Raw genomic sequence first — 26,153 nt, forward strand, 5'->3', positions numbered from 1 at the left:
AAAGGTGGTTGTCTTGGTTCCAGGAAATACCTTTTCTAATTGGTAAACATTTACATTATATTAACCTTTTTTTTTTAAATAGTTTTATACAGAACCTTCTGTTGAAAGGTTCTCCTTAGGAATCCATTCATTTGTTATTCCAAAGAACCCTAATTTTTAAAACAACATTCAAGACTTTAATGTAAATCTGTTCGTATAGGGAAAAGCAAGATGGGCCCTTGTAGTTTAAGGTGTTATGATGAGCCATTCTGGGCCAGTTTGATGGAGCTCCCTACTGAAAAAAGACCATTAGAACCTGATGGTTTTGCTTGCTAATGGGAAGTGGCTTAATGGTTGCCATTAGTGACCACTAGCTTTCTTGCAAGAGACGTCCTTTTAGGCAACCATCAGCTCTGTCTGGAGTCATTCCCAAAACACCTCTAAAACCATTAGAATCCTTTACACTGATGTCAACCCATCAGCAGAACTCGGAGTACCATTACTGAGCACTGAACGCCACCCAGAACCCACACTTTTGTATGGTTTTTGTTCAGCAGGGCTGCCAGTGGGGATTTACCTTTTAAAAGTGTTTATTCAGTGCAGGCTTAGGCTTTACCTGGGTCTAAGATACTGGCCCTTGGTGAATGTTTTCCCTCTAAGCGTGTCCCTGGGGGTGTGCATGAGGGTGGCATGGCTGAGCTGCTGCTCTCTCAGTCCGCCCGCGCACAGCACAGCAGAGGATGCAGCGGCCGCGCATCACAGCGGAGCTGCCCGCCTTCACACCACTTCCACATCACTCCAAATACCATTAAACAGGGTGGTGGTACGGCTACGAAGCTGCCTCAGATACTGTGAGAGACCATTACGGCCAGCCGAGGTAAGAATGAGCACTTACTACCATCTGCAGTGACTGTTGAGACGTTTTCCCCCCTCTGTTTTGATGCGTGCCCTTGGCTCCAGTGAGGATTTTCCCCCAACATCTGTTTCATAAGAGATCCGTTAGCTTAGCCTGCTTAGCAGAAACAAGGCGGATGTAAATAAAAATAAACTCTGAATATCGGTGCCGTTAGCCGATTAGATATTTGGCTCGCTAGACTGGAATATTTGTGGGGTCTTTTCTCAACGTGTTTATGTCGACGTACTAGTTACGGATTGGTTTTCTTTGCCTTTTCAGCCCCAAAACTCTTTTATTGGTATGTTAACCTAGCAAGCTAACAGCTACTTCCAAAGTCGTGAAGTCGTACTGGCTGCTAGCTAACGCCAGTAGTGACAGACTAGGAAGTAACTATAGCTTTTTTTTCTGAAAACATGCCAGCTAAATGGACATTTAATCAGAAGACAAAATAGCTCCGAGGCTGGAGCTGGCTTCCCATTCGTCAGCTTCTTGTTCGAATTTCCCCGTTCCACCTTAAATGGTGGTGCCAGAACGTAACTGCTGCACCATTTTAAGGTGGAACGGAAAAAAATTCGACCAAGAAGCTGACTCCAGCTTCGTGATAGTTTGAAAGGCAGAAGTCCAAGGCAAGCTGTCAAAAATGTTTTCATACATTTGCGTTTAGGCCTTTATACATACCGTGGGCAGTGAGAATTTCTTCACTGCCGTTCATGTTCAGTCATGTTCGTGAGGCAGTTTGTTGCCGTCTTTCCTTTTTAGGCGGATTGAAGGAGAAGTAGGCGATTTGTGATGGCCTTTAAAACAGCTGTATTAAGAGTTAAGATATGACACTAAACTGTGCTTATCAGCTTTGCCACATTTCTGAGCTTGGAGGACTTTTTTTCAGGAATGTGTGTAGAATCTCAAACGTTGATGTTAATAATTTTCTTTTGCTCCTGCCATTTGGCCTTTTCTGAAATGTGACAGCTTAAAAAAAAAAAGCTTTAAATTTGTTCATTTAAGCAAAAGTGTGACTTTTTTAGACCATTCAGCAGTCATATCAGTTTATAGGTTAACATACCTGGATGGATGATTATCATTCACCCCTCTTGTACTCTTGTTTTTGCGATTCTTTGTTAGACAGAGATGCAGATAAGCCCTTTCTCCAGCAGATGATTCTGTATAGTGTGTCCTGTGTTTAGATGCCCTGACTACTGGCCCGTCCTGCCATAATGGTGAGGACCAGTCATGTGACCAAACTGTATGATAAACCACTGGCATCTGTAGAAAGAAAACATCTGCTTGGTTTTAGAGCTAGAGTTGCCCTGCCACCAAATATGTCCACATGCTAAGATCAGTAGGCTCTTTTGTGATGAATTCTGTTCAGTGTAATTAAAAAATGGTAAATGTCATATATTGTTCTGTTACTAACTCTGATGCTTGGTATTCAGTAACTACTATGACTTATGCAGTATGTACTTTGAATCTAATATTTAAGTTATATAGTTTGAGGAATTAAAGTGTCATCCCACACATAGGCCTTTGCAATTTTAGAGGTTAAAACTTTACTACGCTATAGGTTATTCAGACATTAGGACTCTGTTTTGGCTCGAGCCTGTCTAACAATTGTATAGTGTTCATGTTTTTGTTACTCAGTGGGTCTGGTGAATCCACCACATTATTGTTTTTTTAATCAATACAGCCATAACAATTGAAGTAAAAATACCAGATGTTTAAAATAACACAAGTGGCCAGGGAAGGGTTCTCATTTAGCAGCTGTAGCCAGTCAGCAGCCTGCCCATGTCGTCACATACATTGTCATATATATAACATATCTTGTCACATGCACACATATACAAACGCACACATACACACACACACACTAACAGCACGCCATGTAGAAGGTGAACAGAGTGAAAGGACACACTTTTATTCACCTGAACACCACGTGTAATATAAATGTGTAGGGGGTGAACCCATTGAAAATGTGTTATTTTATATGCTCTCCACAGAAAATGAGCAAAGTCCAAAGAATCTTGGGTTGAAATAGTAATACATCGCATCATTTTTTCTTTTGGTAAACATTTAAAAAGGGATCCCACAGACCTCAACACTACACAAGGGTGTGGCATTTACACTATAATTCCAATCTTGTACTGAAATGAATACATTTCTGGAAAACCAAGCCTGTTAAAGGCGATACCTGCTGCAGCTGGTATTGTATCTGTTTTATCAGAAGCTCTGGTCATGACGTGGGAGAGCACTTCCTGAAACCTTGGGCGGTCACCAGGCTCTTTCTCAGCAAATTTGTAGCTCCTGTGCTTTGACAGTTCCTGATTGGTAGAACCTCTTCGTTTCTGCATGAATGCTAAACTCGGGTACATAAACTTCAGCAAACAAATGAGTCCATATTCCGCGACCTACATAGGCTGTGCACATGGAGCAATGTCCCAGTGTATGCTTTGCAATCCATCAAAGATCAAAGTAGGTCATCCAGCAAAGTAACTATCTTGAGATTAAAATAACTCAGCAGACTTGAGTTTCCTGTGGTTCAACAACATCATGCTCTTGGTCTTTGTATTACACCAGCACATTCTCCTTGAGTTTAGTTGAATGGGACAGGGCAGCTTTGGATGTGCGTCAGGAAATGCATGAGGGTCACTCCTAATCAGAATCTTTTTATTTGTCAAGTACAAGATGCACAGGCAAGTTTTGTTGAGATGCATGTCAACATAAATTCCAATAAAAATAGAGAAAAAAATACACAACACACAAAATAATACACAAGAGATGGAGTGCTTATGTTAAGTATATTATCAATAAGGTTCAAAGTTGTTTATTCATTTAAATTAATTGACTAATCAGTTAATTGGCTTAAATGCAGGCTGTAAATGTGAAGATCTGTAACAATAAAATGCTTGGCAGTGCTTTGGTTCTGTTCACTAAGAGCTACTTTACCTCCATGGGGGAAAAAAAAAGCACGATCATTAAGCCTGTCCATAATTTACCATAATCAACCAGTTAGACGTAGTTAGCTAACTAACGTTTGTAAGACTGTCACAGGACAACCTGCCGTATGTTCGGGAGTTTAGTGAAATGGCTCCTAAATACTTGTATTATCTGGAGACTGATGTTAGTGATGTAACATGATGAGCTTTAGTGATGTTTGTAAAGGTAACTAGCTCATTCTGACAAATCCCTTACACCCGCGAACACCCGCATGGAGCGAAAGCTATTAATTACCGTCTGTTCTGTTGTTTTTGAAATCGACTATGTTTTCGTGTCCCATGTTGGACAGTAACGTTACGCGTGCGTGGAAAGCCAAGTCAGGCTTGCATGTGTTGTATGTGATGATTTTATCCTTCATTGTAAGAAGATGCTCCCAGGCTTTGCTGTTTGTTTTAAACTTTCTGTTATAATTATTGTTTCTTATTTATTTATTTTATTATTTTATTATTATTTTATTATTGCTCTCTGTCCACACAGGTACAACACTTTAAATAAGTTTCTGCTCTCCTCAGGTTAATTCATCAGCTCACTCTTGGTGGGACATGGATTTAAAAATGTAAACAAGTAAAATCGCCAACAGAAATATTTGTCGACAGTCGATAATGTTGAGTAACTGTTTCAAGCTCTAATTATAAATATTGAAGATGTATGCAGTTTTAAAGTTGTACAGATTATATGTTGTATTTAAGTTTTTAAAAGCAGTTTATATACAGAAACATAACTCGGAGAACCATTTCAAAGCTTAAATGGTTCTGCTACATGATGAACAACTTGTTATATATAACAGTTCTGTATAGGACCAAAATGGGCTCCACTATTACCTTTTTTGGTTCTGTTTCAGGCCCAGTTTTTGCTGTACAGTTAAAACTTTGGGCAGTAAACATATTATGTGAGCCGCAAACACATTATGTACATTTGCAGTATGTTAAAGTGTGTATGTCAAAGAAGAGGGCCAGTTCTTTATTTAGGAGCATTAAATCCTGTGATATAGGCTTGACCCTGCTTTAGAGACTGCAGGAATGTTTCTAAGTAGTACTGAATAAGACCAGGCAGTCATTCCACTGCCACTCGGCACCCTTTTGTCATTGTGGTATCAATACAGTGACACCTGCTCTGACAAATGGGTCTGACATGGGTGAGTCCTCAGGGCTCAGTGAGGCTTTCTGTAGGTGGAGATGGAGGAGGTGGGGAGAGGTAGTCTGAAACGGCCTCCATGCAGCTGACACAAATCCTTTCTGACAGTAAAAGCATCTGACAGAATGCGCAGGCTACTTCATTTCTGGTGAATCTTTAATTATTTACGGTAGGTTTTCTGATAGTGAATAAAGCATTTCTATGTCTTTTACAGAAGTTTAGTCAGCAGGGAGCACTTTTCAGAATCATGAGTACGGCTGTCGTGATTACTTGATTAAACTAGATTTTAAATTAGAATTCACTACAGTTAGGCCTGTCACGATCATAAAATTGTTGTGTGTGTGTGTCTGTGTGTGTGTGTATGTATATGTATATATATATATATATATATATATATATATATATATATATATATATATATATATATATATATCAGCTGTCTTGTGTTCTGTTGTTATGTAATACTAGGCTGAATTGAGGTGACATGATACCCTATACCCATACAGTGGGGGTCCAAAGGTCTGAAACCATTAATGAAAATGCTTCTGCCGCTAATGTAATACAAGTTTTTCATTACAAATCATATTATTAGTATAACAGTTTGAGTAAAAATTGAAATCTTTGTAGTGTTTACATGAACATCGGATTTATTAGTATTTGGTATTTCCTTCTGTTGTGTTCAAGTGCACCTGAGCTGGCATGGACACGTTTGTGCAGAAGCATCTGATGAGTAGAACAAATCAACTGGAGTGTCATCTAACTTGTGCTTTAATGAAAAAGATAAGACTAAAAAAAAAACTGCCCTTTATAAGGCCTCAACATAATCAGTGCTACAAACCTGCTTAAATCTGAGTGGTGATCTGCAAATACTGCATCATCTTTTACTTGTTACTTTTCATGACTTTTCTTTGTTTTCAGTGTTTAAAAAATTTGTTAAATGTTCTTTCCAGGTTTTCATTTTTTAAAAAAATCCCAGATCCCAGAAAAATCCCCACTGTATTTCTCTCCACAGTGTAAAAATATTAGTCAAAAACACTTCTGGAAGCATACGTACTAAGAACAGTGGTGTTAACTACCTAGGTAATAAGTAAATTGATTAGTACTGACAAGTTAGAGGTTTTGAACTTTTGTTGTTTTCATTAGACCCTTGATCCTCTCAGTAAATGCATGGTCTGCTTCTTTTATTTACATTCATTTGCCTCAGCCCAACAAATGAAATGAACCCATTTCACATACTAGTTGTAAAGCTGAAATATAACTGTAAAATCTAATGACCAGAAAATGATTGTGATAATCTTAAATAATTGTGATCAGATGATTGTGTAATAATTGTAACAGGCTGAGCTTCAATTTACCGTCCCAGTGAATCAACAGTGATAAATTGGAAATATCCATGAATGATAATGGATATTTTGGATGCTCCTACTGATCTGTCTTACATTAAGAAACAGCACCCAATGGACCCGTCTATTTGCATTTGGCCACATATTTTCTCATCTGAGAGCTTCCTTGTTTACCTTTTTGGAATGAACTGAAACGGGAGTTGTAGGCTGACATCTGATATTCTTTCTGACCATATCTGCTGATACTGATACATAAACATTTATGAAATGTAGAAATTGGGACTGCATCTTTCTATATTAGCATTATAAAGAAATGTAGCATGTATTTCTGTAGAGTTACGAATGCAGTGTTTTAATGTATAAAATACAGTTTTTAGGGCAGTAACCCAGTAAAGCCTCATCCAGTGTGCAATAAATACCTCATCAAGCATCAGTTTGAAATATTAGTCAAATCTAAACATCTGTCTGATGCCGATAATTTTGTCAAAGCAAATATCTGCCGATGCCAGTATGTTTATGATATCATTGTGCATTCCTACTTTTTCGAATAAAGTACTTTGGGGGCTGAGCATCATTTGCTATTGTTCAGTTCAGATTACTAGATTAATCATTCAGATAAGAGGGAGATTACTGCATTATTAATGTAATAGATGGTGATAGCCTTAATCGTGAGTAGTGCATGAAATTAATAATTGTAATCTGCGTCAGTTCACCATCATGGGTGTTTAACATGCTGGGAAACAAAACAGCATTTCTCTTGGTATTTTGTTCACCTTAAAGATGTTTGTTGTTGTCTTGCTGTCATGTGGCATCTATCATTCATTGCCCCACTGGCGTAGTCTCACAGTAGATGACTTTTAGACTGATGACACAGAGAGAGAAGCTAATTTCTTCTCCCTTCTCCTCTCATTGTCTCATATTAAAGATCGCCTCTGTTCCATCTATTTCAATGGAATAGCTTCTGTTACATCAGAAAAGATTGAGTCTGCCCGAAGATGATTCATGTCTCATCTTGTCCTCTGCTTGGAGAAAGCCACAGAGTCACTTGTCTCCCTTAACGAATCCCCAGACTGTTGAGATTTAAGACCATAGGGTGAATACAGTTAATAACTCGAGTGTGTTTAATGTGAAGGCCATCAAATGTCAGAGCAGACAGGAATTTAGTAGCACAGCTTTTAGGCTGATCTGACCTGTTCTATTGTTCTGACTGTGTACCTGCTGTTACAAGTTGACTCAGTTTGTACTTCCTCAAACAATATATAGCAATTTCGCCACAGGGCTGGTTTTCATTCCATCACGCTCTCCAATGATGGCAAAATTGCACTCTTTTAGCATGTGATGAACTGTATGTGTGGTTTAGGTTCTAGACGTAATCAGAACTAATAGTTTTCTTAGCATGTCAGTCCCGCTTAGCACTGTGGACACCAGTATTTCAGTATCAAAATGATGTCAGATGCATCACAGTCCTGTCTTGAAGGTTTCAGAATCAATTCACAAAACATCATCATTGGCTCGGCATGAAAGCTCCTGGAGACCTAGAGATCTTACTAAAGCACATGTTTGCAGTGACAAATTGGTCCCAGAAGGCCCGAAATCATAGTAGATATGACCCTGCTTTATAATTCGGCTCTGTTTAACAACCATCTCAGCAATTTGCCACCAAGACGGGGCTAATCCAGTAATGTAGGTAAGCTGTAAAACATACAGAGTAAAACATATGTGACCTGATTGTCTATTCCAAGCTTCAGACGTCCACATTTAGGCTATAACTGCTGTGAGTTCAAACCAGTTAGCTTGCTGGGTTAGCTTTTTACTACATAACATTGAAACCTCATTATATTATAACATAGTTCTAACATAACATAGCAGTGGTATTTGAATATACAGTTTGTTTGTATCCATTGTTATTTTTAATAATTATTTGGATATGCGAGTGACCTTTTACATTGTACGAGGAATGGGCCAAAAAAATGGCCCACAATAGCTTGGAAAAATTATCGTTACATTAGCAACCACCTTTTTCCTTCTTCTATATAGATACCATTTCAGACATACAAGGTTTTGTTACAGCATGCAACAGATTAAAACTCACTAATTCATAGTGGAGCCAAGGAACCCTTTGTTAAACCTGTTCTAAACTGAACCTTTGACAAAACCGATGTTGTACAAATTAACGTGGAATTAAAATCAAGGTTCATCGTTTGCGCTACTGGACTTTGCATCATCGCCATCGTTTGCATTATCAAGCTTAGCTTTCATGTTGTTCTGCTCAAACTATGGCTTGCCTTGTTTAACCCTGCTCATGTAACAGTGATTAGTGGGCCCAGTCCACTTTTCCTCATCCAATTTTTCTTTATATCAGTGAAATTTGTTCCTTGTTGGCCTGTGTCCCTCCTCTAATGATGACATCAAATGCATTCAGCTCCTCTTCCCGATTTCAATAAAGTTATTGTCAGCATGTGCATAAAACAGAGTGCAGAACACTGACTAGATTGAGGGCCTATCATTTGTAGCTTAAAGATCTCATCAGAGCCCAAAACACTAACAGTATTGCTCCAGTTGCTAAACAATAATAGAGCGCTTGGTTATGCATGGTTGAATTTCAGCGTGCATAGCTCTGCAGCACAGTTGTTAAAATCCTCTCTTGTTGAATAAGATATTTCTTATTGTTCGCTGTGTGTGGCTTTTGGCCGACAGTGAAACAGAAGAGGCTGAAAGTCAGGTACTGAGATAACTCTGGGATAAAGACTTGAGGAGAAATGGGAATAGAGATGAAGAAACAGATAGAGAGGCAGAGAGAATCTGAGAGATGGAAGGTAGAAGCAGGACCGTCTCTCTGTGGATGCGAGTGAAACGAGGACGCATGGACGGGGGTGGGCCTGCCCACACGAGTTCTCCTTTCTGAACCCTCCAGAGTGATGAATGTCTTTTATTGTACCTGCTTTTATCCCTATTGCTGCCTGAGACCCACACTGCTCCCACACTCACAGTGAATATCTCCAGTTTTCACACCAACAAAGAATCTGCCTGCCAAAGATACAGCTTTATATGTGCCTAAATCGAGCCTAGAACCAACAGAGGCTTAGAAGAAGAATGTAGCTATAACAACGTCAAAGCAGACTGACATTTTCAATCAAACTTTAGGAACACATAGTAGTGCAGAAATATGTAAAACAGTTCCAAGTACAGAAGATCAAAATGAATAATCAGTTTACCTTCTGCAAAATCTGCAGTACTAAGGTTTCCTTTGGTAAAGGGAAGCAGAACAGAAGCAAAAGGAGCAACATAATGTTTCCTAAACGTTCGTTCAGTATTGAGTACCATTGTTCAGGAAGAAAATGTTCATTTACTTTATTAATGCAAATTTAAACATCATCTGATTCTAGAGGTGGGCAGTATACTGATATTTTATCATTATGTTATAAACAACATGCCTTTTTGAGCATATTGAATTTAACTGTATTCATAGGCTTCTTCTGCTGATATCAGTAAAACAGCTTTCTCTGAGCAGACCTGTTCAATTGAATTTAGAGCAGTAAAATACTGAACTGAATTATTGTACCCGGAGTTTTTGATGACAGTTTGATATACTAGTGCAGTGTGACTGTGTCATGATACGTATTGTGAAAATGTGCTTAAGTATCATGATATTTTTGCCATCTTGCCCATCCCTTTCTGGTAGTGTTATATATGACGGAAAATCAAGACAAGCACAGCATTTGCAAGCCTTCCTGGTAGAGCTCAGTTCCTTCATTATGTTGTGGTGCAACCCTTTCGGGCCGTATCGTCTAATTTTACATTAGTGACCTGACTTCAGGTCAGTCCTCACAGAAAATGAGAGTTCATCTCCACTTCTATTTTCAAAATGTAGAACAAAGGCTGCCTAGCAGTCCAGGTGCTTTCTGTTCTCTAATCTAGAGCTTGTCCTTGAGGAGCCTCAGCGTACAGTGTGTCCAGGCAGTACTCAAAACTCATTCATCCTTTTTTCCCTGGTCTTTATAGCAGGGCCCTCTGCGCTCCTAATGGAGGGGCAGTTGGGAGGTTTTTGGGAAGGACGCCATGTTTCCCTGTGTCTCATCCTGGCCTTCTGCTGATGCGCCCGCCCCTCTGGGCCATGCCCCGCCCGCTCCTCCAGGCCAGCCGCCCAGTCAACCCCTTCCTGACCTGCTGCGCGGTTGCGCTGTGCTACCGCCCTCAGCCCCGCCCTTGAGTCCCTGTGCCAGCGACATGGAGTCCGTCATCGTGGTGACCGAATACGAGCCCAGTGGCACCCCGGGGCAGGGGGGCGGAGACGACGAGGAGGTGGAGGACATGGACAGCTCAGAAACACCCGAGCCATCGTTCGGTCCGACACCACCCTTCCGCACGCCCTCCTGCGACCTCTTATCTCACACAGTGGGGCGGCCTGAGGCTCTGTTCCCAGAGGCACAGGAGCACCGGGGCAGACTGAACCTTTCAGACAGGAAACTGTCACTTCAGGAGCGCTCGCAGACCCTCTCCTCACCCTGCGGATCACCTGGCCTGAACGGCCGATACATCTACCCATCTCTGCCCTACTCGCCCATCACCTCGCCCCACTCATCTCCGCGCCTACCCCGCAGACCCACCGTGGAGTCCCACCGAGTCTCCATCACGGACCTGCAGGTACAGAGCTACAGTTAATTGTTAGTATGAAAATAGAAGAAAGCTTTTTTCCAAAACTCCAGACAATTATGTTACAATGTAATATAACAGAAATGTCTAAATACCAAAGAAATGAATTTGCAGGCCCTGCTGGGAGATGTCACTATTGCTGGGGAGTCAAACACTTTGAAGTAAAGCTGTGTATTAATGAAGTATCAAAATTACGTAACGTTATGCAATAGTTGCAGTGTTGCCCCAAAAATTCTAATCCCATGTGCCAGGATGACTCAAACCTCTTCAGATACGTTTTGACAAGAAATTATTCAGTCTTGAGAAGAACCTGTATTTTTCTCGTTTTCTGAAATGGCTGCAACCTCAGCAAAGCAAAGGCTGAGAATAAGAGCCTGAGGTAAGGTTTCAAACATGAGTAGACGTCTTTGCCCTGCTAGAGCACGTTCCCCTGTAGCTTACTTGTAATGCCAATAGGAGGCAAACTCCATTGGAGAAATGGAGGTCGCAGATGTTTAGCTAGTGTTCCTGCTCCTGCAGTGTGTGTCAGTGCTTGCTTTTCTGTTTCAAACCTGCAGTTTCCCTTGGGAAGCACAGTTATTTAGGCTACAGCATGAGTTGCATTGTAGGCTACTAAAAATAGTGGTTTGATGTAGCATAACTGTTATCTGCAGGAACTTAAATTATACTCCTTTTTTTACGGTATTGGAAAGCAAAGTAGTGTCTGTTTTGACTTGATTTTGCTTAATTCAGGACAAGCTAACTGATTTTTTTTCTGTTTATTTCTAAAGGATTGCGTGCAGCTCAACCAGTACAAGCTGAAAGATGAGATTGGAAAGGTATTTTGATTATTATTATTAATTTTTCATACACAAACAGCTTCCTGCTGAGCCCAGAATGATTGGAGCTTCATTGTAAAGTAATTACTTTACTTGTGTGGAGAAATAAAATGCCCTAAATGATAGAATTGGAATTTCTGTGATGGAACTGAAGTGATTAGAACAGAGGATGGGTTATTCTCACATGCGCGACAAATACTGGGACCCTAAACTTGTTTTTTTCATTTGGATATACAAACAACGATGCCTAGTCAAATGATTAAATAAAGGAATTGAATGATTTCATTTGTTTAAAATAGATTTTTAGTAGCATTTTCCCATTAGAATGATTTGTCTTTTCTTTTCTTACCTATGTCTATACTGTTGTCAGTCTAAGCTGATTATTGAAATATTAATTTTTTTACAAAGTATAGTGTTGTGTAATTTTACCACATTGGCAGCCATTGATGTTTTACATTTTACTTGTGTTAACAGACGTATGGATGCAATGAATGTGGTAAATAGAATTAGGGTAAAAATGTGTTGAAAATAGAGCAATGAAAAATCGAAAATATTGAAATTAATTGAGGTAAGAAATAGAGAAATGAATAATTTAACCATATACATCCCCAATCGATCTACTAAATTGTATGAATGTTGTTTATCTGCATGTTTATATGTGCCTCAAATATTTATGAGCATAATTTGAGGCGGTTCTGTGAGAATGACATGGACGCTGAGAGGGATTTTGTCCCACACAGCTCAACAGACACTAATGGGTCTACATACAATGTGCGCAGACATGGGCTGGATATTGAGAGCAGCGTATTTGCTGTGTATTTACACTGATGCTGTGAGTGAGAGCGGTGGCTCATATGAGCCTCCCGGAGGCTGTTAGAGCGGATAGGGAGATTCCTGCTATCCTCTCATCTCTCTGTCTAAGCACTGGAGCCCCTGCTGTAACCCCAATCTGTTCTCCCAGCTGGGACCTGCTGTGTGTGTGTGTGTGTGTGTGTGGGTCTGTGTGTGAGTGTGAGAAAAAGATAACTAAGGCTGTGCCTGCTATTATCCAGAAATGAGACACAGCCATTATCTGAGATTGTTTCTGGCTGTCTAGGTTTGGATTGCTGTTCCGCAGTTGAATAAAACAATGGTTAAAAACCTGGCCAGTGTAGCAAAAGATTCACCTTCCTATATTTCTATTATATCTGTGTTAGTCTCCATTTAGTGAGACTGTATCTCACCTGTGCCTTTGTTCATTGTCTGAAACAAGGGCTCCTACGGAGTCGTCAAACTGGCTTACAACGAAGATGACAACACCTACTATGTGAGTGCTATACATCCCTCTCTCTGTGTCTCTCTGTTCTCCCACCTTTAGAAATGTTGTGAAGAATTAAGCTGCAGTCACACTGTCACTTTGCTAAAATGGAGCAAAAAGTATACATCATGACACTGTCTTAAACAAACACTACATGGATCAGATAATACACGTACATACATGCAGTGTAATAACCTGTTGGATTACTGGATGCCAGAGCTCAACAATGTGGCGGTGAGCCGATGGAATTATTAGCCTAGGGGAGTTATTAACTGCTGAAATCCACAATTTCAGAATTAATATCATTAATATTTTTGTAATAGCATTATTAATGTAATTCAAATGTTCATAAACAGATTTTACGGAATTGTGAATATATGATGTCTGTGCATGGCCTCATGCATGCGTGTAGGTTGCTATTGGCTTCTTTCAGATAGATAGAAAAACATTATTCAGTCCAAAATGTGATGACACTTACATAAAATATAGATATAGATAGATACAGGAAAAAGCTAATAAATGCAGCTATTGAGCATCCAGTTACTTTTGGACGGTTTGGAGGGAAAACATTCCTTGGCAACAGCAAAACATTGGCTAATCCACGGCTTAATTCATGCCGGAACAAGCGGAATCCGGATATGGCACGTCCCAGATTGGAACCCGCAGCTGTTTTAGTGGATCCGGCACCAAGTTAATTTTTTAAATGTGTTCATACGAAGAAAAATGACTAATAGTCTTTTCTTCAAAAAACTCAACATATGTGCTGATGGCTACAGCAAAGCAAGGATGTAACCATAATTATGAGGTCTCTGCTAAGCATTAACCTCAAAAAAATGGAAAAAAACCTGAAACAATAATAATACGGCTTGCTTGATTTCCCTCTTGTTAAATGTTATTCTGTGTTCAGATTTAATGAGCCCTTTCCGAGTTGAGTAACTGTTTGTACTGTTTGTACAGCCAATTACACCCCTGCAACTGCTTGTGACATCCATTTGTTAACCGCTCACGGTCTTTGTTGAGAGAACATTTGTTCAAAGCTCAAGAGCCTCGTTAACGCACAGGTTGGTTGTAAGATCCAAAGTTATGGGGAACCCTTGCTTGTTTTTTTCCCTGGGACCTTCGCTTTCTGAATGCGTTATCCATCACTTCTCAGTTTTCTGGGACAAATTAAGCCCTGGGCTAATCACGTGTATTGTGGTATCACTCCAATTTAGCTTTATGTTGAGTGTGGAGCAGTTCTTCCATTTTTTCCCTGTTGTGTTCTATGGGCTCATGTCCTAAGGTCTCCAGATAGCTGCAAAAACAGCAGTTAAGAACAGATAGACTTTACAGTCTGCCATACCAGTATGAATAAAGTAAGAGCAGTATGAATAAATGATGGCCTGTCTATCACACATGAGCAGAAATAACATTGCAGATATACTGCTAGTGACAGTTTTACTGTGCACAGTTGATTAATTTGGTTGGTTATTGCATCTGTTACCATGAAGTCGGGCGGTAATTGCATGACCACATAGCCCCTGACACACTATAAATATATATAACGTACCCTGAATTACAAGTGCAGATTGGTGCATATGTCACACAGCACTGACACTGGGTATCTGCTCTTATTTTCTAATTCTCACTCCCCCTCTCCCCCGCAGGCCATGAAAGTTCTGTCCAAGAAACGACTGATGAGACAGGCTGGCTTCCCGCGTAAGTGTCTGCCGTAAAGCAGATGGACAGCTCAGTAGGGTGTATGTGTGTTTGCGAGTGTGTGTGCGTATTTAGGAGATGAGCTAAATCTCAGATCCTCAGATAATCGTTGTTTCTGCATATTCTGGCTATACAGGAAGACCTCCTCCCCGAGGGGCCAAATCAGCCCCAGAGGGCCAGCCTCAGCCCAAAGGCCCTCTGGAGCGGGTGTACCAGGAAATCGCCATCCTCAAGAAGCTAGACCATCCTAATGTGGTCAAGCTGGTCGAGGTATGTGTTTTTGAATATGATTTGTAGTCCCTCTCTCAGGTCTCTCAGATGCTGAACCTGCTGTTGTTTCTTGTGTGTGAAGGTGTTGGATGATCCCAGTGAAGACCATCTATACATGGGTAAGTAAGGCTACATAACTTTGTGCCTTCTGTCATGTTGGTTGTCTTACACTTCAATACATTATTCTTATTCCAACATTAATTATCTTTTCTTCACAGTATTTGAGCTGGTCAAACAAGGGTGAGTAGGATTTCAATATACAGCGATGTGCAAAAGGTCTCACTCTTCATTTATTTAATTTCGAATTAAATAAGCTGTTCAGTACAAGATATTAATTTTCCAGCTGATATTTCAAAGGAGAACTGATAATATACTTGTGCGGAGGAAGGAAAATAAATAAATAAATAAATAAAAATAGAAGTTACCAAAGATCTAGACGAAATGAGACTAAAGTCCTGCTAGACCATCAGCTGTCATCATCAGATAGACCACACTTACATACTTAAAGCTTTCAAGTCAAGCCTAACTCATGCTCCAGATCAAAAAAATCCACAAGTATTTCTGTCTAACCTTCCACTGTGAGAAGACTTAAAGCTTTAGGCCTAAAAGAATGTATAGCTATTTAATTTCCAGTCAAAACTCCCGTTAGGCACAAGTTATTAATTTTTCAGTGTCAGAAAGTAAAACGGACAACATATTTATATAGAAAACATTCAGAACTTTACACAGAAGCCTCAACAACTAAATATAATATCTGTTATTTTAGCACTTAATGTGTCAACCAGTTGCCTTTATTACAGCTTCCATTCTTTTTAGAACACTTGCTGCCATTGGCTGCATTTTTTGTTTCTCACAAACCCAAACACATTCAGTGATGTTGAGGTCTAGACTCTAGGATGGTCAGCCTACTGTTCTGAGGACACGTTTTTTTTGTCTATTTCCTTTATTCAGTGACAGCTTCTTCATAAATTAAGGGTCTCTGACTTTTGCTTTGTATCAATATTTCCACATTTTGTTTTACGTTCTGAGCTTTATCTCTTCTTCACTGTCGCTCAAACCTATTGTGTCTGTGTGTCTACAGTGCAGTGATGGAGGTCCCGACTGATAAACCACTGAACGAAGACCAGGCCCGCTTCTACTTTCAGGACCTGCTCAGAGGAATTGAGTACTGTGAGTTCAGAAAAGACTTTGACACAGTACTTGTCAAAAAACATCTATAGGGTTGACCGTGGAAGAACTGGTCTATTTTTGATGTAGTTGTCTTTAATGTTGATTTACTCTCTAATATTATCTTAAGTGACTGTCTCCTATTTTTAAAAATTGTCTGACATTTAAATGCGCTCTCACTCCCTGTAGTACATTATCAGAAAATCATTCATCGGGACGTCAAGCCATCTAATCTGCTGGTAGGGGAGGATGGACATATTAAGATAGCTGACTTTGGGGTCAGCAACCAGTTTGAGGGAGCAGATGCACTGCTGACCAGCACAGTAGGAACGCCTGCCTTCCTGGCTCCAGAGACACTCTCTGAGACCCGCAAGAACTTCTCTGGCAAGGTCAGGAAGAGGGCAAATTAATACATGGCAAAAAAAAAGACATTATATATATATATATATATATATATATCTCCTAGCAAATGAAAGCTTCTGAAATTGTGAGATTATTCTAAAAATATTACGCGATTATTAACTGTCAATTATCAGCTTATTTCTGTTTTTTTTTTAAAACCTATTTTAAGGTTAAAGTTAAATTGTCTTATTCTCTTTGCAGATAAAGTTAATTATTCAAAGAAGTGATGGTGGAATTATTTAAAAAATGTCTCAAAAAATGAGGTTAATGAGGTTAAATAATCTAATATTATTTCTACATCAAATATTAGAGAAATATTAGATATAGACAGATTTATGATGGTTTCATTTGACCCTTTTTATAGTTTGTGCATTGAGGGTGCAAGTATCTATTATTACTATTATCTGTTATCTACTATCTATTGTTTCTACATTAGCAAACTAATACAGAATATACAGAAGATATTTAAATACAATCATGACTTAAATTAATATGTGCTTGCTTTCAGGCTCTGGATGTTTGGGCAATGGGAGTCACATTATACTGCTTTGTCTTTGGCGTGGTAAGACTCTGTTCTCATCTCACATCACTGACTGTGTCATTGATGCAGTAAGTAGTTCTGATCATTGGATTGTAAAAGCTGTCAATACCTGTACCTCCTGCAGTGTCCATTTATGGATGAGCGCATATTGAGTCTGCATCAAAAGATTAAGACTCAGCCAGTGGAACTGCCAGAGCAGTAAGTCTTTAACTATTTATGATCATGATCTCTTGTTCTCTCTCTCTCTCTTGCTCTCTGTCTCTGTCACTGACCCAGTGTTCTTAACCACTTACAGTGCAGATGTGTCTGACGATTTGAAGGACCTGCTTTTTAAGATGCTGGATAAAAATCCTGAAACCAGAATAACTGTGCCACAAATTAAGGTGAGTGTGAGTAAACATGTTACTGGCATGTTTATTGGCTTAGTGGGGAAACTGGAAATGTTTAGCACTAAACTAAACACACCAGACAAATGCCAAGACATAGGTGTTTCGCCTCCTGCTATGTACATGCTTGTCAGAGTGTCTTGCTGTTTATGTTGCCTTATGTGCAGCAGTAGTTCAGCAGTGTCTCTGGTGGATTTGTAGGTACACCCCTGGGTGACACGGCATGGTGCTGAGCCCCTTCCTCCTGAGGATGACAACTGCTGCAGTCTAATTGAGGTGACAGAGGAGGAGGTGGAGAACTCTGTTAAGCACATCCCCAGTCTGGCCACAGTGGTGAGAACCAAGATGGTTACAGTACCTTATTTGTAGTATCCAGGACAAGTACACGTAAACAGAATGCTGAATGACATGCACATGAGGATGTAAAAATAATTTGATGTGTTGTTATACATTAACTACATAGTTGCCCTGCACTGGTTTTGAAATGTTAGTATCACTAATACTAATAATCAAATTCTAATTTCTTTACATTTTAAAATTGAAATATTAGGTTTTTCTGAATTATGGTAATTAATGAAATGAATGTGCTGAGAATAAAGTTTTTTGTTTTTATTGTGTGAATGTATGTATTCCATGACTGTATGAGCAGTTTTAACATTTGTGTATGCAGTGCATTTTTAAAAATGATACTAAATCATGCCAAAAAATCAAATTGAATTCAATCTGAAGTTGAATATGTGAGTTTATGACATTTAATCATTTTCTAAAAACTCTTACTCAAGTAGTTGTCACATATTTACACCATTGCATCCAGACTTTGTATTTAAAATGTAAAATGACTATGTGGTAAACTCCACAGATCCTGGTGCGTACCATGTTACGGAAGCGATCCTTTGGGAACCCTTTTGACTGGGGCCGTAGGGAAGATAGGAGCCCAACCACACAGGGACACATGCTCACGTAAGGTTCCACTTGCCTTTCTACATTATTACAGAGATGATAGGCACAGATTTAAATGAGTTAGCACTCAATAAACTAGCATTTCTTTTACTGGAATCAGAGGAGGCTGTTTAATTGGGCATGAAGATCCTGAATTGATTTGATAACGCCTCAGTAATGTGAAGTAACCTAATAGGCCTTTGGGAATGGACTGGTTATTTTTTGATTTGGACGTAATGTTTTAGAACAACATAGCACATCTATTTATTGTCACTAATGACACACATAATCAAAACTACGTCAAAGACATCTAGGCAGCACTTTACATGAGCCCTTCTACATAACATTGACATAACCATGCCATAAACATGGCTGGCAGATTTCATGCAGTGTCATGAGTTGTCATGACAGATAATGTCCAGTAATTTAATATTGTCAAGTGACTACTACCAGTAATTGTGGTTATTGTAGTGATAGATGTAAAAATGTTTGTTGTCATGGCGGTTTGTCACATGCAACTTTTTTGCTGTCATGACAGTTGACAGTAATGGTAACATGACGGTGCTATATTACTGGACTTCATTTGTCATAACAACATGACAACATGTTTATAGCATGCTAATGTCAGTTTTATGTAGCAGGATTCAAGGGAAGTGTTACGGACACTTCACACAATAAACACAATGAAATTTAGTTCAGTTACATAAGTGCTTTCTGAGATTTTATCATCCTGTTTGTAGATCTTTATGAAGTCTCCCTTATATATAGTGGGCTGCAGATTTTCATTGTGGTGTTTCCCTCTTTCCTGCCCTCTAGAAAAGGGAGAGCAGGGAATTTGAAATACTGCTACATTCATGGTAACCAAAGGTAAAAAAATACTGCTGGTTTGCTAGCCCTCCACCTGCTCCCTCCAACAAGGAATTAATCATGCCCATTTTAATGACCATGCAAATGAAATGAATGAAAGTACAGTTCTACAGCATGTCACGCTAATGTTTTCAGAGCAAGAGCTTTGTTCATGTTAGATGTGATACAGTAGATTTAACGATGCCAGATGGCTTTTAAAACTACCCACTGAGCTCATGTTATGTCCAGTAAACTCTGTAACCTATATTCATACGTTGCATGTGATATTTTTAATGTGCATATATTTTGGTTCAGAGGCACACCTCTATATGTGCAGAAAGTGGGCAATTCAAGATGTTCTTTCCCAGGCCTGTTGCTGCATGCCAGTCTTTGTCAATGAATCCTTAAGGAGTGGTTGAGGGTGAAGAGCATCCTGACTTGCAGTTCAACTGCCTCTTGCCGTTTTATGAAATGTTTCAGTTCTGTGTGTTTTTAATTGCACTAATTTATCTCTGCATGCAGTACTACAAGTCTGCTCTCCTTATGCCAGTCAAATGTTTTCATGTCTCTGCCTCTGATCTGAGTGTATAACAAATATGGTGTAGGGCTGTCACAATTACTTGATAAAAACAGGCAATGTTTAAAAAAATAAATTTAGAATGTCCTTTTGCCAATGGTTTGCATAGACATAATGCACATTTGAAATTCGTCTGTTGGTTTTTCTTATAATACCAATAAAATTACATTTTGCCACACGTTTTTTAATGTTTTTAAAGAAGTCTTTTTAACAGACTTTTTAATTTATCATTTTCAAATATATTGGAATTCATGAAAGGTTGTGCAAAGTTCCACCAGATTTTCAAAGTTTCTGCATAATGTAATGGTTGTCATTAACTGTGATTGGATTTTAAATGCTCTCTTCTAGAGAAACTTCTTTTTGTAATTTGTTCACAGTGGTGGTGACAGGGATCAGCTGTCTGAAGAGTTTAATCCCTCTAAAAGCTCCCTCACAGAAAGCAATAACATGAAAATCTGTGTGATGCTTGAGACATTGTTTTACTGTAGCTTTGAGATAAGCTTTTGGGCTAAAGTGTATTTTCTATATGCGTGCTTGTCAATGAGATTGTTATATGCAGGGTGTTAAAGGGGAAAAAAGTCCCCAAAAACTTATTTTTTGGATTTAACACTTTATCATTATCAACATTGCATATAATATTTCTAAATATGTACAGATTTGATCATTATAACATTACACCTTTACATTGTCACTAATGATACAGACATCATAAAAACTGTATCAAAGATATCTAGATAACACTTTTCTTTGAACCCTTCTACTTAACATTGGCATAACCATGACTTAAACATGTCGTAGCAGATGTCATATGATGTCATGAGTTGTCATGGCAGATAATGTGCAATGATATAAAATACCATGACCCTAAGGGACAAGCAGTTTAGAAGGTTTGATGATGTGGTTTATTGCTCTAGTTAGCTGTCATGACAGTTGGTGGTAATGGTAACATGACGTTGTTGTATTACTGGACTTACATATTAAAATGTGAAGACACATGTAGGTTCATTGGTCATTTTGGATAGTAAAAATTATGAATATATTTTTGTTGTAAACATTGTAACTCCTGGTTCCTATCACAACAACTGTAAAGATGTCTGGGTCAGTAGGTTTCTCTACAATGAACCAATTTACCCAAAATAGTTTACGCCTCAACCACTCAGTTATGCAGAAATCCTGAACAGTCGTTGGAATTCCCTTTTAAATCCATTGATCATCAATAAAAATAATAATCAGAAGATTATGATTTCTGTTATAGTCAATAGTGACAGCCCTGTTCTCTAATCGTTCCATTGTTTTTCTAACATGTTACAACTAATACCAAACTTACAGTCTGCCTAGCCTTTGACTGGTACTGTTGCCTGAAATGCGTGGATATTTTAAAATACCACATTTGTCCGTTTCCTAGGAAACAGGAGAGCGGGGAAGGCATGAGGAGCATGGACCTGCCCTTTGTGGGCGAGGATGAAGTGCTTTCCTGACGCTTCGGGCCTCACTAGCAGTACTGGAAGGGCCTAGCATCAAACACTCTCTACCTGGGAAGTGGACCAGTGGGGGATTGGAAGGGTTCAAGATTTCCAGGATGTGGACGTGTAGCTGGGACATGGACTCCGGGAAGGGCTCCCGGCTCTCAGTCATTGATGTGGGGCTGCCCGCCCACGCCATGCATGCATCATTTGTACAGTCCTACAGTAGCATGCACTGTATGTCCGTCAGTCAGGTCTCTGCTCTCAGGACCTACTCTTCCTTACGTTTGTGTGCGTGCGTGTGTGTGCGTGCATGTGTGTGTGGGTTTTTTTCCTCCTGTCTAGCTTGGAGGTTGTGCTTGCACTTTCACTGTAGCGGGGGCGGCACTGCAGTAGAAATGAGGATAAGTGAATACTAACTACTGAAGCAGCCCCCTCAACATGCGGTTTAGAATAACAGGCTGTTTGAAAGTCATTGTTCTGACTGTTGTCAGGTGCTGATATGAAAAGGGAGAAAAGGGAAAAAGAAAATCATGAAATTATTGTTCATAGACGTTTTATTCAAGTCAAAGCTCGGCCTGGGTGATACATTGAAGTAATAGGGAATCAGTGATGATTGACAGGTAAACTAACAACCATGCTTTGCCGTTTTGGGAAAGAAAACTGATCGAGAACAAGAGAAGTCAAATTTTATTCTGAATAGCTTGCTAAATAGTTTTAAATGATTTTAACCTGTAATGTTCTGCTCCCTTTTACTATTAAAACAATGGATTATTATGGGGCATTAATAACTTTTCTGTGCAGTTCAAGTATCTTGATGGTTCTGATGGATTAAATCTAAAAAATAATATTTTATGGGTTCCCACAGGCATTTATAGATGACTTCCAGAGCATCTCTGCTTTAACAACAGAGACAAAAAACAATGTCACAATACTTATCACAATACGCATTGTAAAATTTTGACACATGCAAAAATTTGTCACATTTTAAAACTACTATTAAAAACTAATTAGTATTCAACATTTCACAGACTGTGCTGTACTAAATCTAATTAAACATTACTAATTCATGTTGTGCATCATGCTAAAAAATGATCACAATAACAAAAAACATACAACTTCAGAACTTGTTTAGAGTACGTGTAGAAGTCTGGAGTTTCTCCAGCAGGGGCACTATTTGCAGTCACTTTTGTCTTCATCATTTCAAGGGCAATTCCCAGCATAATTAAACTATTAAGATGTAAACAAACTTTTTTGGAGTGATTGAGTGTGAAATGGTGCATTGTAGAGAAATGTACCCTCTTCTTCTGCCCACTTCTTTACAGCGGTGATGAAAAGAACCAGGAGTGAACCTACACATGAGTTTAATATGTAATGTTGATAATGTTAAAATAGGTATATCCAAAAAGTTCTCAAAAGCTTTTCTCAGAAGTATTGTCAAATAGTGTCTCAGACATCAGGCTGCATATTCGTAACTATTTCAGATAATAGCTTTTTATGAGGTGGCGTTTAAAAGCATTAAGTTCTTCAGATGTCTGAGTCCTGTCAACAGCGTTGTGAACAATTCTGACTCAGTTTTTTTTTTCGTCCTGATTCAGTACTTAGAAAAATGGAAACTGAGAGATTTCTATACAATTAGGTAACATGGAAAAGAACATAGGATAAAGATATCACAGCATGTAGGTGTGTTTCCCATATGGGGAGGTTTGTTGATATAATCCTGATTTTTAGATCAATAAATTACTATTTTTAGATATCGCCCAGGCCTAGTCACGGCACCAATATGTAAAAAGAATAGGATTCTCATTAAAAATCACCAACCAACAAATGAACATATTTCATGATGAGGACGTTTTTATGACTCTTTAACTCTATTCAGGGTGATATCTAAGGGATAATGCAGATACTGTATGTGTGCATGTGTGTGTGTTAAGGTCACAGAGCTTTGGGTGTGTATTATAATGTATACGCACTAGCTAATGGGCTAGGTTATACAATTCTTAAACTATTTACTGTTTTTTTTACACAGAGTTAAGGAGGGAATTCAAGTAGTGGCATGATCTCATGTTTCAGATAGTAGGTTACTCATTTAGGGATTACCCAGCCTGTTAGGGTATACCAAAATAATTGGCTTTGTGATAGCTTTTTCAGACTTTTATCAACGTGAACCTTTTTTATCGTGAAGGTCACGGTCCTTTACTGTAATTTTACAAACCCTTGTGTGTAGAATGACCAAAATAATACTTACTGGTGCATCTTAATGCTGTCATGGTGAAAGTGTATTAGTTATTGACATTTCGATATCAGGCGTATAGAATGCGTTTCTTTTTTAGGAAAGACAATAACTTTTACAATCTATGCATGACTTGTCACTTATTGAACTCTTTTGGACACAGATGTATGCCTTACATTTCATCACCATACAGCGAGAGTTTTAATACTGTAGAGCTGAGACAGGCTAAGTTATTCTAGTCCTGCAGTAATGTAGAAATGGAAGAGCATTTTAGTAACATGCTTTTTTTGATCTTAGTCTGATTTGCCCAAAGCTCTTGAGTTTTTTTTTTTTTTTGTGCACTTCAGTAAGTGAGCTCTTGTGTTTCGGCCCCTTTTCCCATGATTTAGATGTAGATCAACGTGTTTGTGAGTGGTGCTTTCTGCCACAGGACTTCCTTTGTGACTCACATGAAATGATATGGAGAACACAGTTCATGCTTCCACACGTTAAGGAGCGGTTCAGCACGAGCGTGTTTTGAATGTACAGCCAAAGGGTTGGGGTTTACAAGCAGGCGAAGCCACTTGTGCTCCTTTGGCTTTCTGCGCTTTGCTTCTTGCATGTCGGCTCTGCTGTACTCTGAGGGTCATTCTCCGAGCTGGATGTTTCTGTGTTTTTTTGAAACTTACTATGCATACGGAAATCTCGATCTGTGGTGCAGTTCCAGACCTCGTCAGTCAGTCTCTTGTGTTTGTTGTGTTGGATGTTGGTTATTTTAAGGGAAAACCATGAAATCCCATTGGAACATGTATTCTGAATTGATATATGCATGAACGCCAGTGTTCAGAACATGTGCATATAATGGCAGGATCTATGAGGGAGTCTTTTAATGGAAGAGGGAAAAATGAAAGGAGGAATTGCATCAGTTTTTCAACAATTCTGCATAATTCAGTCACTGAGATATAGTCATTCAGAGTGGTCTGGAGTGAAATGGTTCATTGTAGAGAAACCGTATGAGTGTCAGTATATTGTGTTTTGTGTGTAATGTTGTGGTTTAAAAACAGTCGTGGGCATTAATTTGCCTTACAACACCCTGCATTACTGCTCCTCTTTTAAAAGCATTTGAAAAAACATTTTAGGCCAAAATCTTCTCAAAGCATTCATAAAACAATGTCTCAGGCCTCAGGTAGCATATTTGTAACTAATCCCTTTGTGTAAGCCTTTGGAGGCGTTAAGCTCTTAAGACGTCTGGTTCCTATCACCGCTGTTGTGAACAATCTTGTCCCTGCAATTTTTTCTAAAATGGAGCATTTCACATCAGAACACTTTGAATGACTTTGTTTACATTTTATTGATTTAATTATGCAGAAATGTGTTCAAATCGGTGGAGTTCTCCTTTAATTGTCTGTCCTACGACAACAGCTTCTGTAACCTTAGGAGGCAAAAACAGCCTATTGGCCCTTTAAATAGAACTGAACCTTGAGAACCTAACAGAAAGCATTTTAGAACACATACATAGATGGTATGTAGCTATTTGCGTTCCACAAATGTCAGCAAAATTTAGATCAATCTGAATGACATTTTTAAATTTAATAATGGCATTTCATTAGAACATATCTGTTATACTTTTCACTAAAAAGGCACCAACTAAAGAGCTATCGTTCTAATTTCTTCTCTGCATGCACAAGCTCACACCTTCTGACCTGACCTCAAAATAGACCGAGATCGCCTGCAAGGTTTGAATTGAAATATATATATTAAGGAATAGGAAAACAAGAATGCTGTATGATATTTGTATTTGTATAGTAAATATTTAAGCTTTTTTCTTCATGGTATGTGCCCAGTTTTACCTGAAGGGCTAGAATATCGGCGTCCATATCATTTAACGAGTAGATTTTAGCCACTGTAGTGACAGTTTCCATGAACATAACTGCATGCCATCGATATCATGACCGTCGATTTCCAAGCATGTTGATACGGGATACACCGTTACATCACCGTTGATCATTCTATACATATTGTATCTTGTTCATTATTTGAATAAATTAACGTTGCCTTTACTCTGTTCTGTTTAAATGTGTTCTTCAAGTTACTTTTCCTGATGATCTTTCTGATGAATTCATGTTATTAGACGCTTAGCAAGTTCCACTTTGATCTGCACTGTGTGCAGGACACACTCTTCAGTAAGACTGACCACAGTACTTTAAACACATTTCCGATTGTGTCCCTAAGTGACCATGAGTGCTTGTGTTTATTTGACTGCTGAGTTTCTGTGGGGGCCCACCGGAGGGCGCCAGAGATCTGACTTCTTTATAATGAGCAAGTGCTGTGGAAACATCTGAATACATCTCTCAGCACCAAGTTCCTCTTCTTATTTTATTCTATTTAATGTGGTTCTTATGGTCTAAAATAAAACGCCAAAGCTGGCAGATGAAAGATCAGCAAAGTAGTCCAGGTGCTGATCCAACAGAACAGAATGAAATTAAACCCCCCCCTAAAAATGAAAGCATATGAAAGTGCTTAAGCTAGAAAAGTGAAATATGCT

The 26,153-nt window shown here is 39.0% G+C and overlaps 1 protein-coding gene across 2 annotated transcripts; it reads left to right on the forward strand.

Moving 5' to 3' along the window:
• The first annotated feature begins 615 nt into the window (after positions 1 to 615).
• LOC108437385 (calcium/calmodulin-dependent protein kinase kinase 2) lies at positions 616 to 25,668 on the forward strand. Of its 2 annotated transcripts, XM_017714443.2 has the most exons (17): positions 617 to 856; positions 10,342 to 10,983; positions 11,763 to 11,810; positions 13,063 to 13,116; positions 14,754 to 14,805; positions 14,942 to 15,075; positions 15,158 to 15,194; positions 15,294 to 15,315; positions 16,157 to 16,245; positions 16,432 to 16,631; positions 17,153 to 17,206; positions 17,310 to 17,383; positions 17,481 to 17,568; positions 17,773 to 17,904; positions 18,431 to 18,531; positions 19,327 to 19,377; positions 21,339 to 25,668. In XM_017714443.2, the coding sequence occupies exons 2-17, from the start codon at positions 10,399 to 10,401 to the stop codon at positions 21,409 to 21,411; spliced, it is 1,794 nt and encodes a 597-aa protein (XP_017569932.1). In that variant the 5' UTR covers positions 617 to 856; positions 10,342 to 10,398; the 3' UTR covers positions 21,412 to 25,668. The 2 variants fall into 2 exon arrangements, with proteins under 2 accessions (XP_017569941.1, XP_017569932.1); XM_017714452.2 differs by lacking the exon at positions 19,327 to 19,377 and having other exon boundaries at positions 616 to 856.
• Positions 25,669 to 26,153: the final 485 nt, after the last annotated feature.

This window comes from Pygocentrus nattereri, chromosome 16 (genome assembly GCF_015220715.1).
Source record: "Pygocentrus nattereri isolate fPygNat1 chromosome 16, fPygNat1.pri, whole genome shotgun sequence".
Classification (NCBI taxonomy): domain Eukaryota; kingdom Metazoa; phylum Chordata; class Actinopteri; order Characiformes; family Serrasalmidae; genus Pygocentrus; species Pygocentrus nattereri.

What these genes read in the sequence shown, in the direction of transcription:
- LOC108437385 (XM_017714443.2), top strand. Translation starts at nt 10,399, where the DNA reads ATGTTTCCCTGTGTCTCATCCTGGCCTTCTGCTGATGCGCCCGCCCCT. An exon ending in TCTCCATCACGGACCTGCAG is followed by an intron (nt 10,984 to 11,762) that starts GTACAGAGCTAC and finishes TTATTTCTAAAG; the next exon opens with GATTGCGTGCAGCTCAACCA. An exon ending in CCAGTGGAACTGCCAGAGCA is followed by an intron (nt 17,384 to 17,480) that starts GTAAGTCTTTAA and finishes AACCACTTACAG; the next exon opens with TGCAGATGTGTCTGACGATT.